The sequence below is a fragment of the Pelodiscus sinensis genome, chromosome 4 (genome assembly GCF_052426305.1).
Source record: "Pelodiscus sinensis isolate ZL-2025 chromosome 4, ASM5242630v1, whole genome shotgun sequence".
NCBI lineage: Eukaryota > Metazoa > Chordata > Testudines > Trionychidae > Pelodiscus > Pelodiscus sinensis.
This window is the reverse complement of record NC_143055.1, coordinates 29244990-29260368: the sequence shown is the minus strand read 5'-3', so window position 1 is coordinate 29260368 and position 15379 is coordinate 29244990. Positions and strand designations below refer to the sequence as shown.

Genomic DNA, 15379 nt, shown 5'->3' with positions numbered 1-15379 from the left:
AGATTGAGAGGGGACATGATGATGGTTTTCAGGTATCTAAAATGGTGTCACAAGAAAGAGAGAGAAAAATTGTTCTTTCTGGCCTCTGGGGAACGAACAAGAAGCAATGGGCTTAAAACGCAGCAAGGGAGGTTTAGGTTGGACATTAGGAAAAAGTTCCTAACTGTCAGGGTAGTTAAACACTGGAATAAATTGCCCAGGGTGGTTGTGGAATCTCCATCTCTGAAGATATTTAAGAGTAGGTTAGATAAATGTCTATCAGAGATGGTCAAGACAGTAATGGGTCCTGCCAGAAGGGCAGGGGACTGGACTCGATGACCTCTTGAGGTCCCTTCTAGTCCTAGTATTCTATGATTCTATGAATATCTTCTGATAGTTTTTGTGCCAGAGGTTTTTGCGCAAAAACAAGCAGTGTGGACTTGTCCGTTTTGTGCAAAAACCTCACACTGATCATTTTTGTGCAAAAAGGATCAGAAGAGATTATGCAAATAAAGTGTGAGAAAATGCTAACAAGCACTTCATTTTCAGTGCCTCTTCTGCAAAAAAAACATAGTGTAGACATAGCCTCGGTCACATTGTGCCTATGAGGTTTTCCTAATCTTATTTTTCATATTTAGTTTAATACATTATTGCTTGTCTGATCCATCCTGTTGCTTTTGAATTCAGTGATAAAACTCCTACTTACGTAAATTAGAGAGCCCATTTTAAGCTAAGTGCTGTTGCTTAGTGGGTATGGACTAGACTGGGATTTAGGAAACCTGGGTTTAATTCCTGGCTTTGCCACTGCTTTATGTGTCTGTAGGCAAGTCATGTACCTCCTTGTGTCTCCATCTGTAAAACAGGGACAGTGATACTAACCTCTTATGCAGAGCACCTTGAAATATATGGATGAAAAGCACTAGATAAAAGCTATGTATTCTTGTTAAATAGAAAGGAGATCATACTGAAAACTGTACTCAATAAATTAAACAGAACTGGCCTTGTGGCCAAGTTATCATTAATAGAGCTATATTATACAGTACATTGTGTACATTCTGGATTTATTTCAGGAGTAAGGGTATGTTTACACTTGCACTCTAGTTTGAACTAGGGATGCAAATGCAGGCATTCAAAATAGTCAGTGAAGAGGGGATTTAAATATCCTGCACTTCATTAGCATGATCTCGCCGGTGTGTTACTCTGAATGCCAGCTGTTTCAAAAGTGAAAGTGCATGCCGGAACGCGTTAGTTCAAACCAAACCCCTTGTTTTGAACTAATGTTACTCCTCAAAAAAATAAGTAACACGCCGACAAGATCATGCTAATGAAGCGTGTGATATTTAAATCTCCGCTTCATTGACTATTTCGAATGCCTGCATTTGCATCCCTAGTTCAAACTATCAGAGGGGTAGCCGTGTTAGTCTGAATCTGCAAAAGCGACGAGGAGTCCTGTGGCACCTTATAGACTAACTGAAGTGTAGGAGCATAAGCTTTCGTGGGCAAAGACCCCGTGGCATGCATCTGACGAAGTGGGTCTTTGCCCACGAAAGCTTATGCTCCTACACTTCAGTTAGTCTATAAGGTGCCACAGGACTCCTCGTCGCTTTAGTTCAAACTAGGCTGCAAGTGTAAACATACCCTCCTAAGCAATGATGGTATTGTAGTGCTCTGGGATTTTTGCTTTGCTGAAGGATACAAAGGAGCTATGCAATACACAAGGAAATGAGTGAAGAGATGACTAAGCGCAGAAAGGGTCAGCATACTATCTGGCAGTACTCCAGATCTGGCAAACGTCATACAGACAAAGCAGATGTAGGGAAAAGGGATGTTAGTCAAGAAGTTTTGATTGCAAATTTCTGATCTTTGCAGCAAACTTAGACACTTAGAACACAGAAGTCTTTCCACATAGTGTGAAGACTTCAATCTTGAAACCATTCAGGAGTAGGAAGCTGTAGTTTAACCAAGAGATGAATTTAGAGATAAGTAGAAGGATGTGTGTGTGAGGGAGCAAATACGGAGAGGTGGGTGCTGTTTGCAGAGAAGCTCCTTGATCTTCCGAGTGTTCCGTAATAGAGAGAGAGAGAGAGCTAGAAAGTGTGCAATAGATATGAAAGAACAATGTTTGTTGAGGTATGATTCAACAGTTCGTCTGTGAGGCATTAGCTTTGTGACCAAGATGCTCAAAAAGATTAGTGATCACGTTTACTCTTGTATCACAAAATACACTGTTAGATAGGCTGGAGAGAGGAATCTAAGATCAGAGATAAGAACAAACAGCTAATATTATTAGCTATCTTCTGCAAGAACATTAAAGATGGAGGCAAGTTAATATATTCCTGCCTCCTCCACCCCCAATAATGTCAGTATTTCAAATACAAATGTTCAATTCATGTGTTTTAAAATGTCAATTGTTTAAGGAGGTTTCTTTTCTTGTTTTAGCTGCAAATGAACTCTGTGTTAAGAACAGATACATTTATCTTCCTTAAAGAGTCACCTGTCCAGTACAAATTCACATAATGCTTTTGATTTTTGGTGTTTTTTGTTTTTAACTTTTGAAACCCTAAGGCCATACTACATGATTTAAAAAACAATAACCGATGAAAACATTATTTTAACAAATACTTCCTGGCCAAGTACTGCAGTATTGGTCTAATGCATGATACATCTGTATGTGGATTTGACATAGAAACTTACTATAAAAAAATGGTGAAAATAACTACATTTTCAGTTCCCTTTGCAGTATTGGTCTAATGCATGACACATCTGTATGTGGATTTGACATAGTTATTTTTACCTTTTTTTACAGTAAGTTTCTAAGTTTTCAGTTATAAGTAAATAATATACATATTGAAAACAATGTTAGATTTTAAAAGTTATTTCAGTTCAATAACTGAATACATTTTTAATAATATTGGCAAGTAAACTTTTTTCTTTTTCATTTTACTAATGTGTCCTGATCCTGAAAACACTTTCACTGGCTTAATTTTACACACATGGAAAGCTCTATTGACTTTTGTAGTATTACACTTACACTTACATTTTCACAGGATCAGGGCCAAGGGGTTTTTTTTTTTATCATGACAATTTCCTTCAAATACTGCAGATTTAGATTTTGCTTATACAGTAGTCTCAACACTGGACAGTAGGAGGCAAGATTTGTTGATTACTAGCAGGAAATCACTTAATATTTTACTAGGTTTGCATTATGTTAGTGCCATTATGGAACCGGGACAGGTGCATAAGTTAAACATGACAGCACTTCTGCAGGAGGATGTTGACTCTATGGGTGTACGGGTGGAACTGTACTGTGGAAAGTGACTGCCTCAGCCCTGCTCCCTCTCCTGATACTATGCCCGAGTTAGGGATGTAAAAAGTTGGTTACCTTTTACCAAAGGTGTAGCTACTGCAACACTTAGTGGTTACACGCACTGCAAGCTCTGCAATAGAAAGCTTAAATAAGCTTTATACTGCAGAACTCACAGTGAAGCCCCTCCAGGAGCAGGGCCAACAGCCTCTGCCAGGGGCTGCCAGCCCACTCCTAGGGATCCAGCATGTAGCCAGGGGTGGGGGTGGGGGCCGGGAGGGAGGCTGGGTCAGGCCTGCCATTGGTAGGGGCTCTGATCGGCTGAAGCAGCCTCTGCCTACAGTGGGCCCCATGGGGCTCGAGCAGCCCCCTGCCCAGGGTGGGTGGGAAGCTGCTCCAGCCCCTACAGTTAATCAGAACCAGTAATCGTTACCCATTTAGAATGATGCTGACTGGTTAGCGGGTTAACCTTTCACATCCCTCACCTGATCCATGTTGAATTCCAAGGTGGGAATGAGGGGGAGGAGGAAAGGATTTTGCAGGGCCTGGGAAAAGGAAGGATGTTTCTGTTGCTAGACACCCTCTTCAGCAAAGTTTTCAACCTCTATCTCCAGGAGAAAGAGAAAATGAGTGGAGTTGTCCCCTTCAAGACTACACATGACTCTGTCCCACTCTACGCCCTCCTGTTCCCCCTCCTGTTTCAAAAGCTCTTCCCAGCTGCTTCTCTAAATGTCAGGTCTGTATCTTCTCCCACTTTTGTCTGTGCCCCCTCAGAGCAAGCCTTTTACACTTGGAATGCCCTCTCTTTCCAACGTGTTTTCAGTAACTTTTCCCTTCTTTCAAATCATAAGCTCCTTCGGGTAGGACTTGTTCCATCCTCTATATAATGTACAGAACTAAGCACACTGATGGAGTTCAGTAAATATGTGGGTATGGAAGATTCTGCAGAGCATTCCCCACACTAACAGTATAACCAGTTGCAATCTTTTTACACCATCCTGAAAGTCCCATATGCTTATCATGACCTTTGGCAAGTCCTCCAGATCTGCATTGCCACACTATCTACTTTGCATATTTTAAGCAATTTCTCACAATTTTTCTCATTCCCTGAAGGAAAAAAGCAACTGAATAATAGAAGTGTATGTGTTAACAATTACTTCCCAGCCTTTTGCTTCTCTTTCATAGACACTCACATATTTGGGTATGTGGGTTAAATGGTATATGCTATGTATTTCTTCACAGACTGACTTCACAGTTAAACTTCACTACTGTTACACCCACATATGAAAACTTATTAGACTGTATTGTAGAGTTTAGATGTTTGGTTCTATGAGCTTTCTGAAGGAGTTGCACATTTTGTATCTGTGGGCAGAATGTGCCCCCAAATTACTGTTGTTTTATTCTCATTCACTGTGCTGTTTTGTGCACAGCCAGTCTCCTCCAAAAACCGTTGACCAGAATGTAGCCAGTTTTGAACCTGCCTTTATATGTTTTGCTCTGAAACACTTGTAGTAAATTATAATTCTCTGGTTTCCTTGTCCAGCTGATAACACAATATATTGTTTCAGTGGAATTAGTGCCAGGTTCTTTGCCATGACACCATATTATACATGCCGGTAATTATTACTCACCTCAGCTCAGGGTTCACCGTTGTGATGTAGTTATAACACCTCCCAAGGATGACTTCTTGCAGATTTTTAGTGGTCCCTCTGCCTTTCCACTCTAGCAGCTGCACACTAGACTCTTTTCTTCCATGTGCCAGTACAGCAGCCAGCACAACAACAATTGTCACTATCAGGACCATGATGCCCACTAAAAGTACTATACGCTGGCGTGTCCTGGAGGACCTGTTTGGAAAGGGCATCGTAAATGAAGTTTGTGAACAGCTGCAGCAACTGCTCTGAAAGTAGCTCTTTTCTAATGTGCCAAACTGCACTTCCCCCCTGCTTCCCTCTGCCTTCAAGTGGAAGCTAACTGCTTGCTCAGCTGACAAATACCAACTAGAAAAACAAGGAACTGCCGGGCTGGAGCACTTCAGACTGGAGCACATCATTTACAGGAACCCAAGGCAAGGTATATGCACATTTGCAATCTTATTAGCAGCATCTGAGAACTTAAAGGGTCTTGCAGTGATAGCATAGTGTCACTGGAATCTCCTTGCCTAAATAGATTAATGGGTCACTTTATGAAAGACTGCCTCTGATAGTAGCCTATCCCTGATGTTTCAGAGGCCATCTCCTTCTTAACCTCTTTCTACAAACTCTCTGCTCCCCGCTATATATACAATACTGGGGGGAAATGAAGTGGAAATTGTTTTGTGCCATGAAGCAGGACTTTTACAAGACTGGCAACTTTTATTCTAGTTACAAAGTGACTGCAGATACTTTTGTTTCTCTTTAGTGTTTAAATCTCTCTCACTCTTGTTAAGCGATTTTGCTTGATTAATATCCTGTGGCAGTGAATTCCACAAGTTAATTGTAGAGTGCCAAACTCTGGGTTTCTTACTTGAGTAAGCTCACAAAGAAGAAGTTTGTCTAGAGACAGAACAAGTAACAATTATGTAAAAATGGTCCACACTTGTCTGTATTTAATTTTGAAAAATAATTTCCTCCATTTTAATTTGTGTCCCTCTTACCCATGTAAGCATGAGTACTTGATTCACCTCTACATTGCCATTGATTGTTCTATATCCTGCAGACGCACTAATATAAACATCAACATTAGCAATGGCTTTTAGACAGTTTTAACCAAAGGCAAAAATTGATTCCATAGTGAGAACAATAGAATTGCAAAGCCCATTTTGTTTCTCTCCCCTATTCTCTACATATAAACTTGGACTGATTGTAAGCTATTTCTAAGCAAAGCCCTGTTAATTTTTAAGCGCTATGGTGATGCTAGAAAAGCTGATAGGTGCAAACTAGTTTCTGTGGTTGACACTAGTTTCTTATTCACAAGCAAACATTTAAAAAAAAAAATCAATGCAAGATTATTTTTTAGAAATTGCAATGAAAGGTGATTGCATTTTATTACCATTTATATTCATAATTAACTTGATTAATAATCATTTATGTATGCAGCTTAGTTGCTGTCAGTACGAGGATATTAGAGAGACAAGGTTGCTGAGGTATTAACTTTACTAGATATTGGCGCTCGAGAAAACAAGCTTTCTAGCTGTATGAAGCTCTTCTTATCTAGGAAAGGAGCTCCCAAAGTCACAGCAAAAAGCAAGTTGAAGCAGATTGTTTAGCATAAGTAGTTAGCACTATTGTATAGGGGGCCATTCAAGGTACAGTGCTAGGATAAAAAGGAGAGATCTAGTAAGTTAAAATTGTTGTAATAGCCAGTCATAAATCTAGTCTCTCTGTTCAGTCATGATTCTAATAACAGAGTAATGAATTTAAGCATCTTTTGAAAGTGGGGTGCAGGATTCCTTTGAGGATGAGAACTGAGGGTATGTCTACACTACCCCGCTAGTTCGAACTAGGAGGGTAAAGTAGGCATACCGCACTTGCAAATGAAGCCCGGGATTTGAATTTCCCGGGCTTCATTTGCATAAGCCGGGTGCCGCCATTTTTAAATTCCGGTTCGTTCGAACCCCGTGCCGCGCGGCTACACGTGGCACGGACTAGGTAGTTCGGACTAGGCTTCCTAGTCCGAACTACCTAGTCCATGCCGCGTGTAGCCGCGCGGCACGGGGTTCAAATGATCCGGGATTTAAAAATGGCGGCGCCTGGCTTATGCAAATGAAGCCCGGGAAATTCAAATCCCGGGCTTCATTTGCAAGTGCGGTATGCCTACTTTACCCTCCTAGTTCGAACTAGGAGGGTAGTGTAGACATAGCCTGAAAGGTCAGATAGAGTGACTGCTTTGTGAAAAGTGCTCACCCAGAGTGGATAGGGTGATTTGCTTGTCATTTTCACCACAAACAGGGGCAATTCAGCAATTTGAGAGTTCATCTGACGAAGTGGGTCTTTGCCCACAAAAGCTTATGCTCCTACACTTCAGTTAGTCTATAAGGTGCCACAGGACTCCTCGCTGCCTTTGCAGATTCAGACTAATACGGCTACCCCTCTGATACAATTTGAGAGTGTAGCAATTATCTGATTTTGCCCACATTCTTGTTGTGGCATTTAGTGCTGTACATTTACGAACGAACTATGTGCTAACTACTTAGGCTAAAGAATTTGTTCCATTTTGCATTTTTGCAGTGAGTTCCTGTCCCAGAGGTGAAGCAGAGCTCTGTGTAGCTGGATAACTGACAGACATTGATCAGTAAAAGAAAAATTACCTCCATTCGCCTCTCTAAAAACTACTTATTCACAATAAAGAAGCCAAATTTACTGTCTTTACATGACTTCTTGAGCCACCCCAAGTGGCCTCTCCCAAAACAGATTCTTCTCCAGCTATCGTAAATCTTCTTAATTTATCACAAGTTATATAGACAGAATTACAACTGGATTTGCAACAGAGCAGTTGAATGTTTTTGTTATCAGTCTTAAACTTGCTACCTTTCAGTTTCAGTAAGTAAAACACCAAGATAAGTAAACAAAACCACACCAGATTGCTTCCAGCATTTATGAGTTTGTAGATTGTCAGGGCTGGTCCAAGACCAGATGATTCTCTGGGCAAGGAGCATCTTTGCACCCCATCCTCCATTTGCTAAACTTTTGAATACCTTTTTAAGCTATGAGGGAAGACTGAAATAATTGGGCTTTTTAGTTTAGATAAAAGAAGACTGAAAGGGGACATGATAGTGTACTTTCAAGTACCTAAGAGAGTTAAAAGGAGGAGGGAGAAAAACTGTTCTCCTTGGCCTCTGAGGATAGGACAAGAAGCAATGAGCTTAAACCACAGAAAGGGAGGTTTAGGTTGGACATTAGGAAAAACTTCCTAACTGTCACAGCAGTTAAACACTGGAATAAATTGCTTAGGGAGGTTGTGGAATTTCTGTCTCTGGAGGGATTTAAGAGCAGGTTAGATAGACATCTATCAGGGATGGTGCTTGGTCCTGCCAGAAGGGCAGGGGACTAGACTCTATGACCTCTTGAGGTCCCTTCCAGTTCTATGCTTCTGGTTTTTTTATTGTATCATCTTTGTAGAGCAAAAATACCAAAGAAATCCATCACTTCATTTTACTTCAAAAAGGAAATTAAAATGAGGAAGATAGTTAAATGACAAAGAACGGACACAAGAGTGAAATGCCTGTAAGCTGCATGGAGACTATTTAATAAAACACCATACTAGGGGTTCAAATTAAATGGCTATGTCTATACTGGCATGATTTTGTGCAAGAACTCTTTTGCGGAAGCATTCTTGTGCAAAAACTCTTCCAGAAGAGAGCATCTATATTGGTATGTGCCTTTGTACAAGAGATGTGTTTTTGCGCAAGAGCATCCATGCCAATGTAGATGCTCTCTTGCGCAAGAAAGCTCTGATGGCTATTTTAACTATAGGGCTTTCTTGCGCAAGAAATTCATGTTGCCTGTCTACACTGGCCTCTTGCGCAAGAACAGTTGCACAAGAGGGCTTATTCCTGAGCGGGAACATCATAGGGTATGTCTACACTACCCTCCTAGTTCGAACTAGGAGGGTAATGTAGGCATACCGCACTTGCAAATGAAGCCTGGGATTTGAATTTCCCAGGCTTCATTTGCATAAGCGGGGAGCCGCCATTTTTAAAACCCCGCTAGTTCGAACCCCGTGCAGTGCGCGGTGTACCGGTAGTTCGGAATAGGAAGCCTAGTCCGAACCAGCGGGGTTTTAAAAATGGCGGCTCCCCGCTTATGCAAATGAAGCCCGGGAAATTCAAATCCCGGGCTTCATTTGCAAGTGCGGTATGCCTACATTACCCCGCTAGTTCGAACTAGCGGGGTAGTGTAGACATACCCATAGTTCTTGCGCAAGAAGCCCTGATTTCATACATTAGAACGTCAGTGTTCTTGCACAAGAACTCACGGCCAGTGTAGACAGGCAGCAAGTTTTGAAGATCGCACCAATGTAGACACAGCCAATGTGTACAGGGATGTTAAAAGGGTTAACTGGTTAAATTATAGCACTTAACCATCCTGTGGGGTCCCTCCACCCATCCGACTGGCTCCCCATATGTACTGGCTCCTGCCTACCTCAGCCTACCCCCATCCCTGAGGCAGCAGCACAGGGGGAGAGCAGGGCAGGGAGCTCCATGGAAGCCAGCAATGCTTACATGTTTACCCAGATATCCACATTTTAACATCCTTACTGTGTACATAGGCCTGATGCTCACCTCCTGAAGCAAATACTCTTCTCATTTAAGTCAGGGGAGAAGGGTTCATGGAAGGCAGTTGAAGCATTTCAAAGACCTACTAAAAGTGCACCTTAGAAAGGGAAGCATCAACCCAACAAACTGGGAGGACTTGGTGTGGAACAACAAGGTGGTGCTACACCACACACCAAGCCACAACTCACTTTGAGGAGAAAAGACATGCTCATGAGATGCAAAAGCAACAAAGGAGGAAAGAAATGGCACAACACTCTAGCCAATAACTATCAGAGGGGTAGCCCTGTTAGTCTGGATCTGCAAAAGCGACAGGGAGTCCTGTGGCACCTTATATACTAATTGATGTATTGGAACATAAGCTTTCGTGGGCAAAGACCCACTTCGTCAGATGCACATAGTGGAAATTTCCAGAGGCAGGTATTACTATGCAGACCAGAATAAGGTTAAAGATAACAAAGTTAATTCAGTCAAGGAGGGTGAGGCCCATTTCTAGCAGCTGATGTGGAGGTGTGAACACCAAGAGAGGAGAAACTGCTTTTGTACTTGGCCAGTCATTCACAGTCTTTGTTTAATCCTAAACTGATGGTGTCAAATTTGCAGATGAACTGTAGCTCAGCAGTTTCTCTTTGAAGTCCGGTCTTGAAGTTTTTTGCTGCAGGATGACTACCTTTAAATCTGCTACTGTGTGTCCAGGGAGATTAAGTGTTCTCCTACAGGTTTTTGTATATTGCCATCCCTAATATCTGATTTGTGTCCATTTATTCTTTTATGTAGGGACTGTCCAGTTTGGCCGATGTATGTAGCAGTGGGGCATTGCTGGCACATAATGATAGATATGAGGGATGCCCTCATATCTACATCAGTGACACCATCACAGAACCTAACCAGATCAGCCACACCATCGCTGGCTCATTCACCTGCACATCTACCAATATAATATTCGCCATCATGTGTCAGCAATGCCCCTCTGCTATATACATCGGCCAAACTGGACAGTCCCTACGTAAAAGAATAAATGGACACAAATCAGCTGCTTTGCGGCAGCCTTCCTTGCTGCCCCCAGCCTCCGTACTGTGTGGGAGGGGGCAGGCAGCATGATGCCTGTCTACACTGGCCTCTTGCGCAAGAACAGTTGTGCAAAAGGGCTTATTCCTGGGCAGGAGCGTCAGAGTATTTGCGCAAGAAGCACTGATTTTATACAGTAGAACGTGAGTGTTCTTGCGCAAGTACTCGCGGCCAGTGTAGACATTGTGCAGAACTGGGAGCATTTCAGAAAATGCTATCACGGAGTGTATGGACTTTAATTTCTTACTAACAGCCTAAATTTAGCCTCTCTCCGGCATTTTTTCCTATGTCTTTGGTGTCTACATGTATCACGACCCCTGCCTCCTTCAGCAGTGCAAATGTCTGTCTAGATGACTTATGATAGATACTGCCTTTGTGCCCATCAGGTGATTTACCATGTGCGTTCTCCTGGTTATTACATACCCAATTATCTATTTTCTAATAATCAAATCACCCATTACTGTTATTTCTCTTCCCCTAATCACTGGGGTTCCGCTTCCCACCAGTGGTATTGTCAGTGCAAGAGGAAACCATGGCACTGCCTGAAAGGAGAATCTCAGCCCTGAGGGTGGCTGACCCTATGGCTTGGGAAAGCCAGCTCCCCAGCCCTGCCCCTTCTGGCTAAGGCCCTGCCTCTTCTATGTCCACCTCCAAACTAACCACCACGGGCCCCTTCCCAGCTCTCGCTCTTGTCCCCAGCCCACCCCAGGGCTCCAGAGATGAGAGCTAGCGAGTGGCATGGCTCTAGTCTGGACCTCTAACCAGAAATCTCCCTGCCCACCCACAGCCTCTGACACAGCACGGTGCAGCCCCCTGCCTGCCTGCCCCAGCCTCTGACACAGCAACAGCAGGCTGGGGGAGGGTCTTGGTGGGACTCCTGTGGAGCATGGGCAGGGCCAAGTGAGGCAGTTTGGGAAGGTATTGCTTTCCCTTGCCTATACCACCTGCCACCCGTGATCCCAGCTATGGGCCTGTTTCCCTCTGGTCCAGTTTGATGTTCTCCTTCTGTGAGACTGTCCTTCTCCTTAACAGCACAGAGACTGTCAGACTGGGGGAGGGATCACTCTGTTGTGTTAATGAAAGTCTCCTCCATCTACCACTGTTGCTCTATCTCCTCCATTCAGCCACTCTAGCCTCAAGAGCCTGCATTGTGTCTGAGAGCCATAAGCTGCTTGCACCAAACATTCCCCACCTGCCCACAAATCAGGTAGTCATACATGCTACATACAATTCAGTGCAAGAAACTAGGTAGCCCCACTCTGCTGCTGGATTCCTGCCTTCTGCTTAACTTTTACTCTTGGAAGGTTTGTTGTTGGTGTGGGGGTATTTTTCTGAGGGCACCAGATTTTTTTTCTTTTCTTTCTCTCCCTCCTTTGTTTCCTTTGGAGGGACTTTTCTGGTATCCTTCTGGTACGTAGGTTATATCCCCTCAGCAACCTTCTCTCCTTGCCACTGAACTCTCAGTGCAGCCAAAATCTCCTAACCTTGTTAGCTCTCCCATGTCTACACTGCAGAGCTTTTCCAGGATATTGGAGGTATCCCGGAAAAGCTCTGCCACATCCAAGGAACATATCTGCTTTTCTGAAAAAAATGTCAGAAAAGTGGACGTGGTTTTTTGCATCCCTGTAAATGTCATTTTATGAGGAAGAAGGGATGTTCTGAAACAGGGCTTTTTCCTGAAATTTTGCCCCATGTAGACAGGCCAAATTTCAGAAAAGCCTCTTTCAGAAGTAAATCAGAAAAAGATACGCAATTTGCATTTCTTTTTCCGATTTATCTTTGTAGTGTAGACATAGCCCCAGTCATGTGCTCTCTTGCTCAGTCATGAAGCTTTCTCTGCTCAAGAACTGAACCTGGAAGGAATGTCTGTCACATTCCCTCTCTAAATTTCCCTGTTTACTACTGCTGGTCACTTCATAGCTGGATTTTTAAACTGCTGTTCTCCTGGAGTTAGCCTGATTCCCTTGTCAAGTTATGGTTCCAGGGATAGCAGGCTAGAGCCTGGCTCGTGTAAACTGCGCTAGCTAATGACTTGGCTCAGAACACAGCCCCCAGAACAAACCATCCTGCAAACAAGCAGGCATGCTTCAAGTAAACCAGCACACTTCAAACATTGACAAAGCAGAGAGACAAGGTGAATGAGGTAAAACACCAGGCAATACAATAATGGCTAGCTCAGAACTTTGTCTCTCACCAACAGAAATTGGTCCAATAAAAGATATTAATTAACTCACCTTGTATCCCGGGTCTCAGAATGCAACAGCCACGCTGAAAACAGATGGAGAGCCTCACCCTAGGGATCATGTGTAGTCTCTCTCTTGACTCCTCCTCCTTTACCTGGAGAAGGCTCTCATAAAACTTCCCTTTGCTGTGCCTGTTCACCAGGGAATATTAGATAATTATGCAGGGCCTAGCACTGTCCTAGGTGCTCTTCAAAACAACTGATAAGACTTCTGCCCCCAAGAGTTTACTTTAGCAGTGATACAGGAGGAATGATAACAAAAAGGGGTGGTGGCAGGGGGTGATGAAGGTATTTCTTAGATCAAAGGTATTCTCTGTTTAAGAATGTGAAGATTCTGTCTTGATTTAATTTCACTTATATTCACCACTTGTTGTAAGTGCATGCTCTGACAGTCCGGGAATTTTATGAGAGTAATGAATAAGGAGCGGAGATAGTGATTTGGCAAGCAGGAGGAAGGGAAGGTATTTCATGGGCAGGAAAAGAATGGAAGGAAGCACAGAAGTGGGAATGGAAGGAAAAAAAGAAGAGGGGGGTGACTGTGACTTTTCTTGTGATTTGCAGATACAAGAATAATTTATGGATACCTAGGTATTCACCACCCACTTTTTAAACAAATGAAATTACTGGGCCAAGTCAAACACAAATGTAGAATGGTGCAGTTGCCAGATCATTCATTTCCTCAGGACTGGGCAAAGGGTGCAAAAGTCCCCCCCAGCATGCTCCTCCACATAAGCATACTCCAGCCAGCCATGGAAAGGCAGAAGCGGTGTGCTGCCCACGCCTCCCTCCCGCATGCTCTGGCAGGCCGTGGGAAGGTTGGGGCTGATTTTCCCTCTTACTGCGGGACCATGAGGGGCATATTCACATCTTTCTAACCCACATTTACAAAAAGAGCACCCCCCACATAAATTCCTGTGTATGGGACTGTTCCTGATAATAAAACTGCTGGGAGGGAGGGACCAATGAGGGCTGGTAGGAACAAAAGCAAACAACTGCAATAGCTGCGCCCATGAGGAAGCAAGGAGCTGAGACCCAGCTAGAGTTACCCCCCTTCCAGCATCCAGGATCCAGAATTGTACAGGGAAGAGCCTCAGTCACTGTGGGTAAAAGGCCATGCAATATCCTTGAGCTGTGAGCTCAAGGAAGAGAGAAACCATTGGGAGGCCTCATCCAGAAACTCAGCCAGGAGGGGCAGCCAAGGCATGGACTGGGTATGTCATCTGTGCCCAACTGTTTTCTTTCCCCTTTTCTTTCAACTCACTCCTGCCCCCTTCCCCCGAAGCATCACTTCACCTGCCTTCCATGCATCATTTCTTCCTTCCTCTTGTCCCTACTTTCTCTCTGTTTAGCTTCTCCCCTCCCAATAAAACCCCACTGAACTTGTAAAAGTTAAATAAAAAGAAAACAATGAAAAATTTGGCATGAAAAATTGAGTTTGCCAACCACCACATAGTTCCTTCACTTGATTGCTGTTTCCCTTCCCCCATTCCATTGTTTCTCTTATCTGCATAGGCCGTGCCTACACTGCAAACATGTCAATACAAATGAGATCAGCATATGACCATGGCAGTGTAACCCCTCCTGTTGGCTAGCCCAGTGTGAGGTTATTCAGCATAGGGGAAGCTTGTGACTTCTTACACCACTGTGGGGGGAGGGCTAGGCCTGAGGCTGCTTGGTGTGCTCTGCGTTGTGTATGTGTGAGTGCACCTCAGACCAGACCCACTCCGACAAATCACCAGGAACAGGCTTTATTCTGTAAAAAACATAGAACAGGAAAACAGTTCAGCAGCCCCCTTCTCTCAGCATGCAGCCTGTGTGCTGCTTCTAGCACAGTCCTTGCTGAGACCCTGCTGGGGGCAGAGGGCACATCATGGCAGGAACCAGGAAGTTCTCCCAACATGCCGCAGTTTGTAGTCCACAACTTGTAGTTCCCAGGGCTACTGCTGAAACACACTGGACTTTGGGCTACAGCAGTTAATATGTCACTTGTGTGCATGCATACTTGATTCCTTGTGTCAGTGAGTATGTGTACTCACTAAGAGTTCTTGTATTAATGCAGCAGGCAGTCCATGATTGTGCAACTTGTTATCATCCAGTGTACATCAAGAGCCGAAATGAGTTGTGTGGGGTGACTGGGAATGTGAGGTTCAGCATCTCACAAGGTCCCATGTAACTTTTGCACCTTTTTTCAAAATCCCACAAAGCTGCGGGATCCTCCTTGTCATCCATCATCTCTGCCAAGCCTGCATAGCTCTGTGCTATTGTCATAAGTGTTGCAAGCACAGAGCACACAGGCCTTGAATATTGGCAGAATAAGAACTGAATGAGTGGGGAACATGATCCTTTGAGAAGAGATCACTGTGGAACAGAGTGAGAACCAAATAAAAGTTGTTGGTGGCATTCATGGCATAATTGCAGCTGGGAACACCTTTTCTGGGCCTGATAAATCAGCCCTGGCTGAGGGAATAGCATTGAAATGCAAGTTTGGCCTGATGAACAGTGGCTGCAGAATTTTTGGATGTGCAAAATCTGG

At 43.6% G+C, this 15379-nt stretch overlaps 1 protein-coding gene across 2 annotated transcripts in view; it reads right to left on the bottom strand.

Annotated features, from left to right (window-relative positions):
* The window catches only part of CD38 (CD38 molecule), a 39458-nt gene extending 26483 nt beyond the window's left edge, over positions 1-12975 (bottom strand). Inside the window, exons 1-2 of one of the 2 annotated variants that reach the window (XM_006136966.5) lie at positions 12839-12975; positions 4915-5130 (exon numbers count right to left, since the gene is read on the bottom strand). In XM_006136966.5, coding sequence (XP_006137028.1) covers positions 4915-5087 — 173 coding nt within the window. In that variant the 5' untranslated portion in view covers positions 5088-5130; positions 12839-12975. Of the gene's footprint in view, positions 1-4914; positions 5285-12838 lie in introns of those variants that run through there. The other variant, XM_014580533.4, reaches the window with a different exon arrangement.
* Between the last annotated feature and the right edge of the window lie 2404 nt (positions 12976-15379).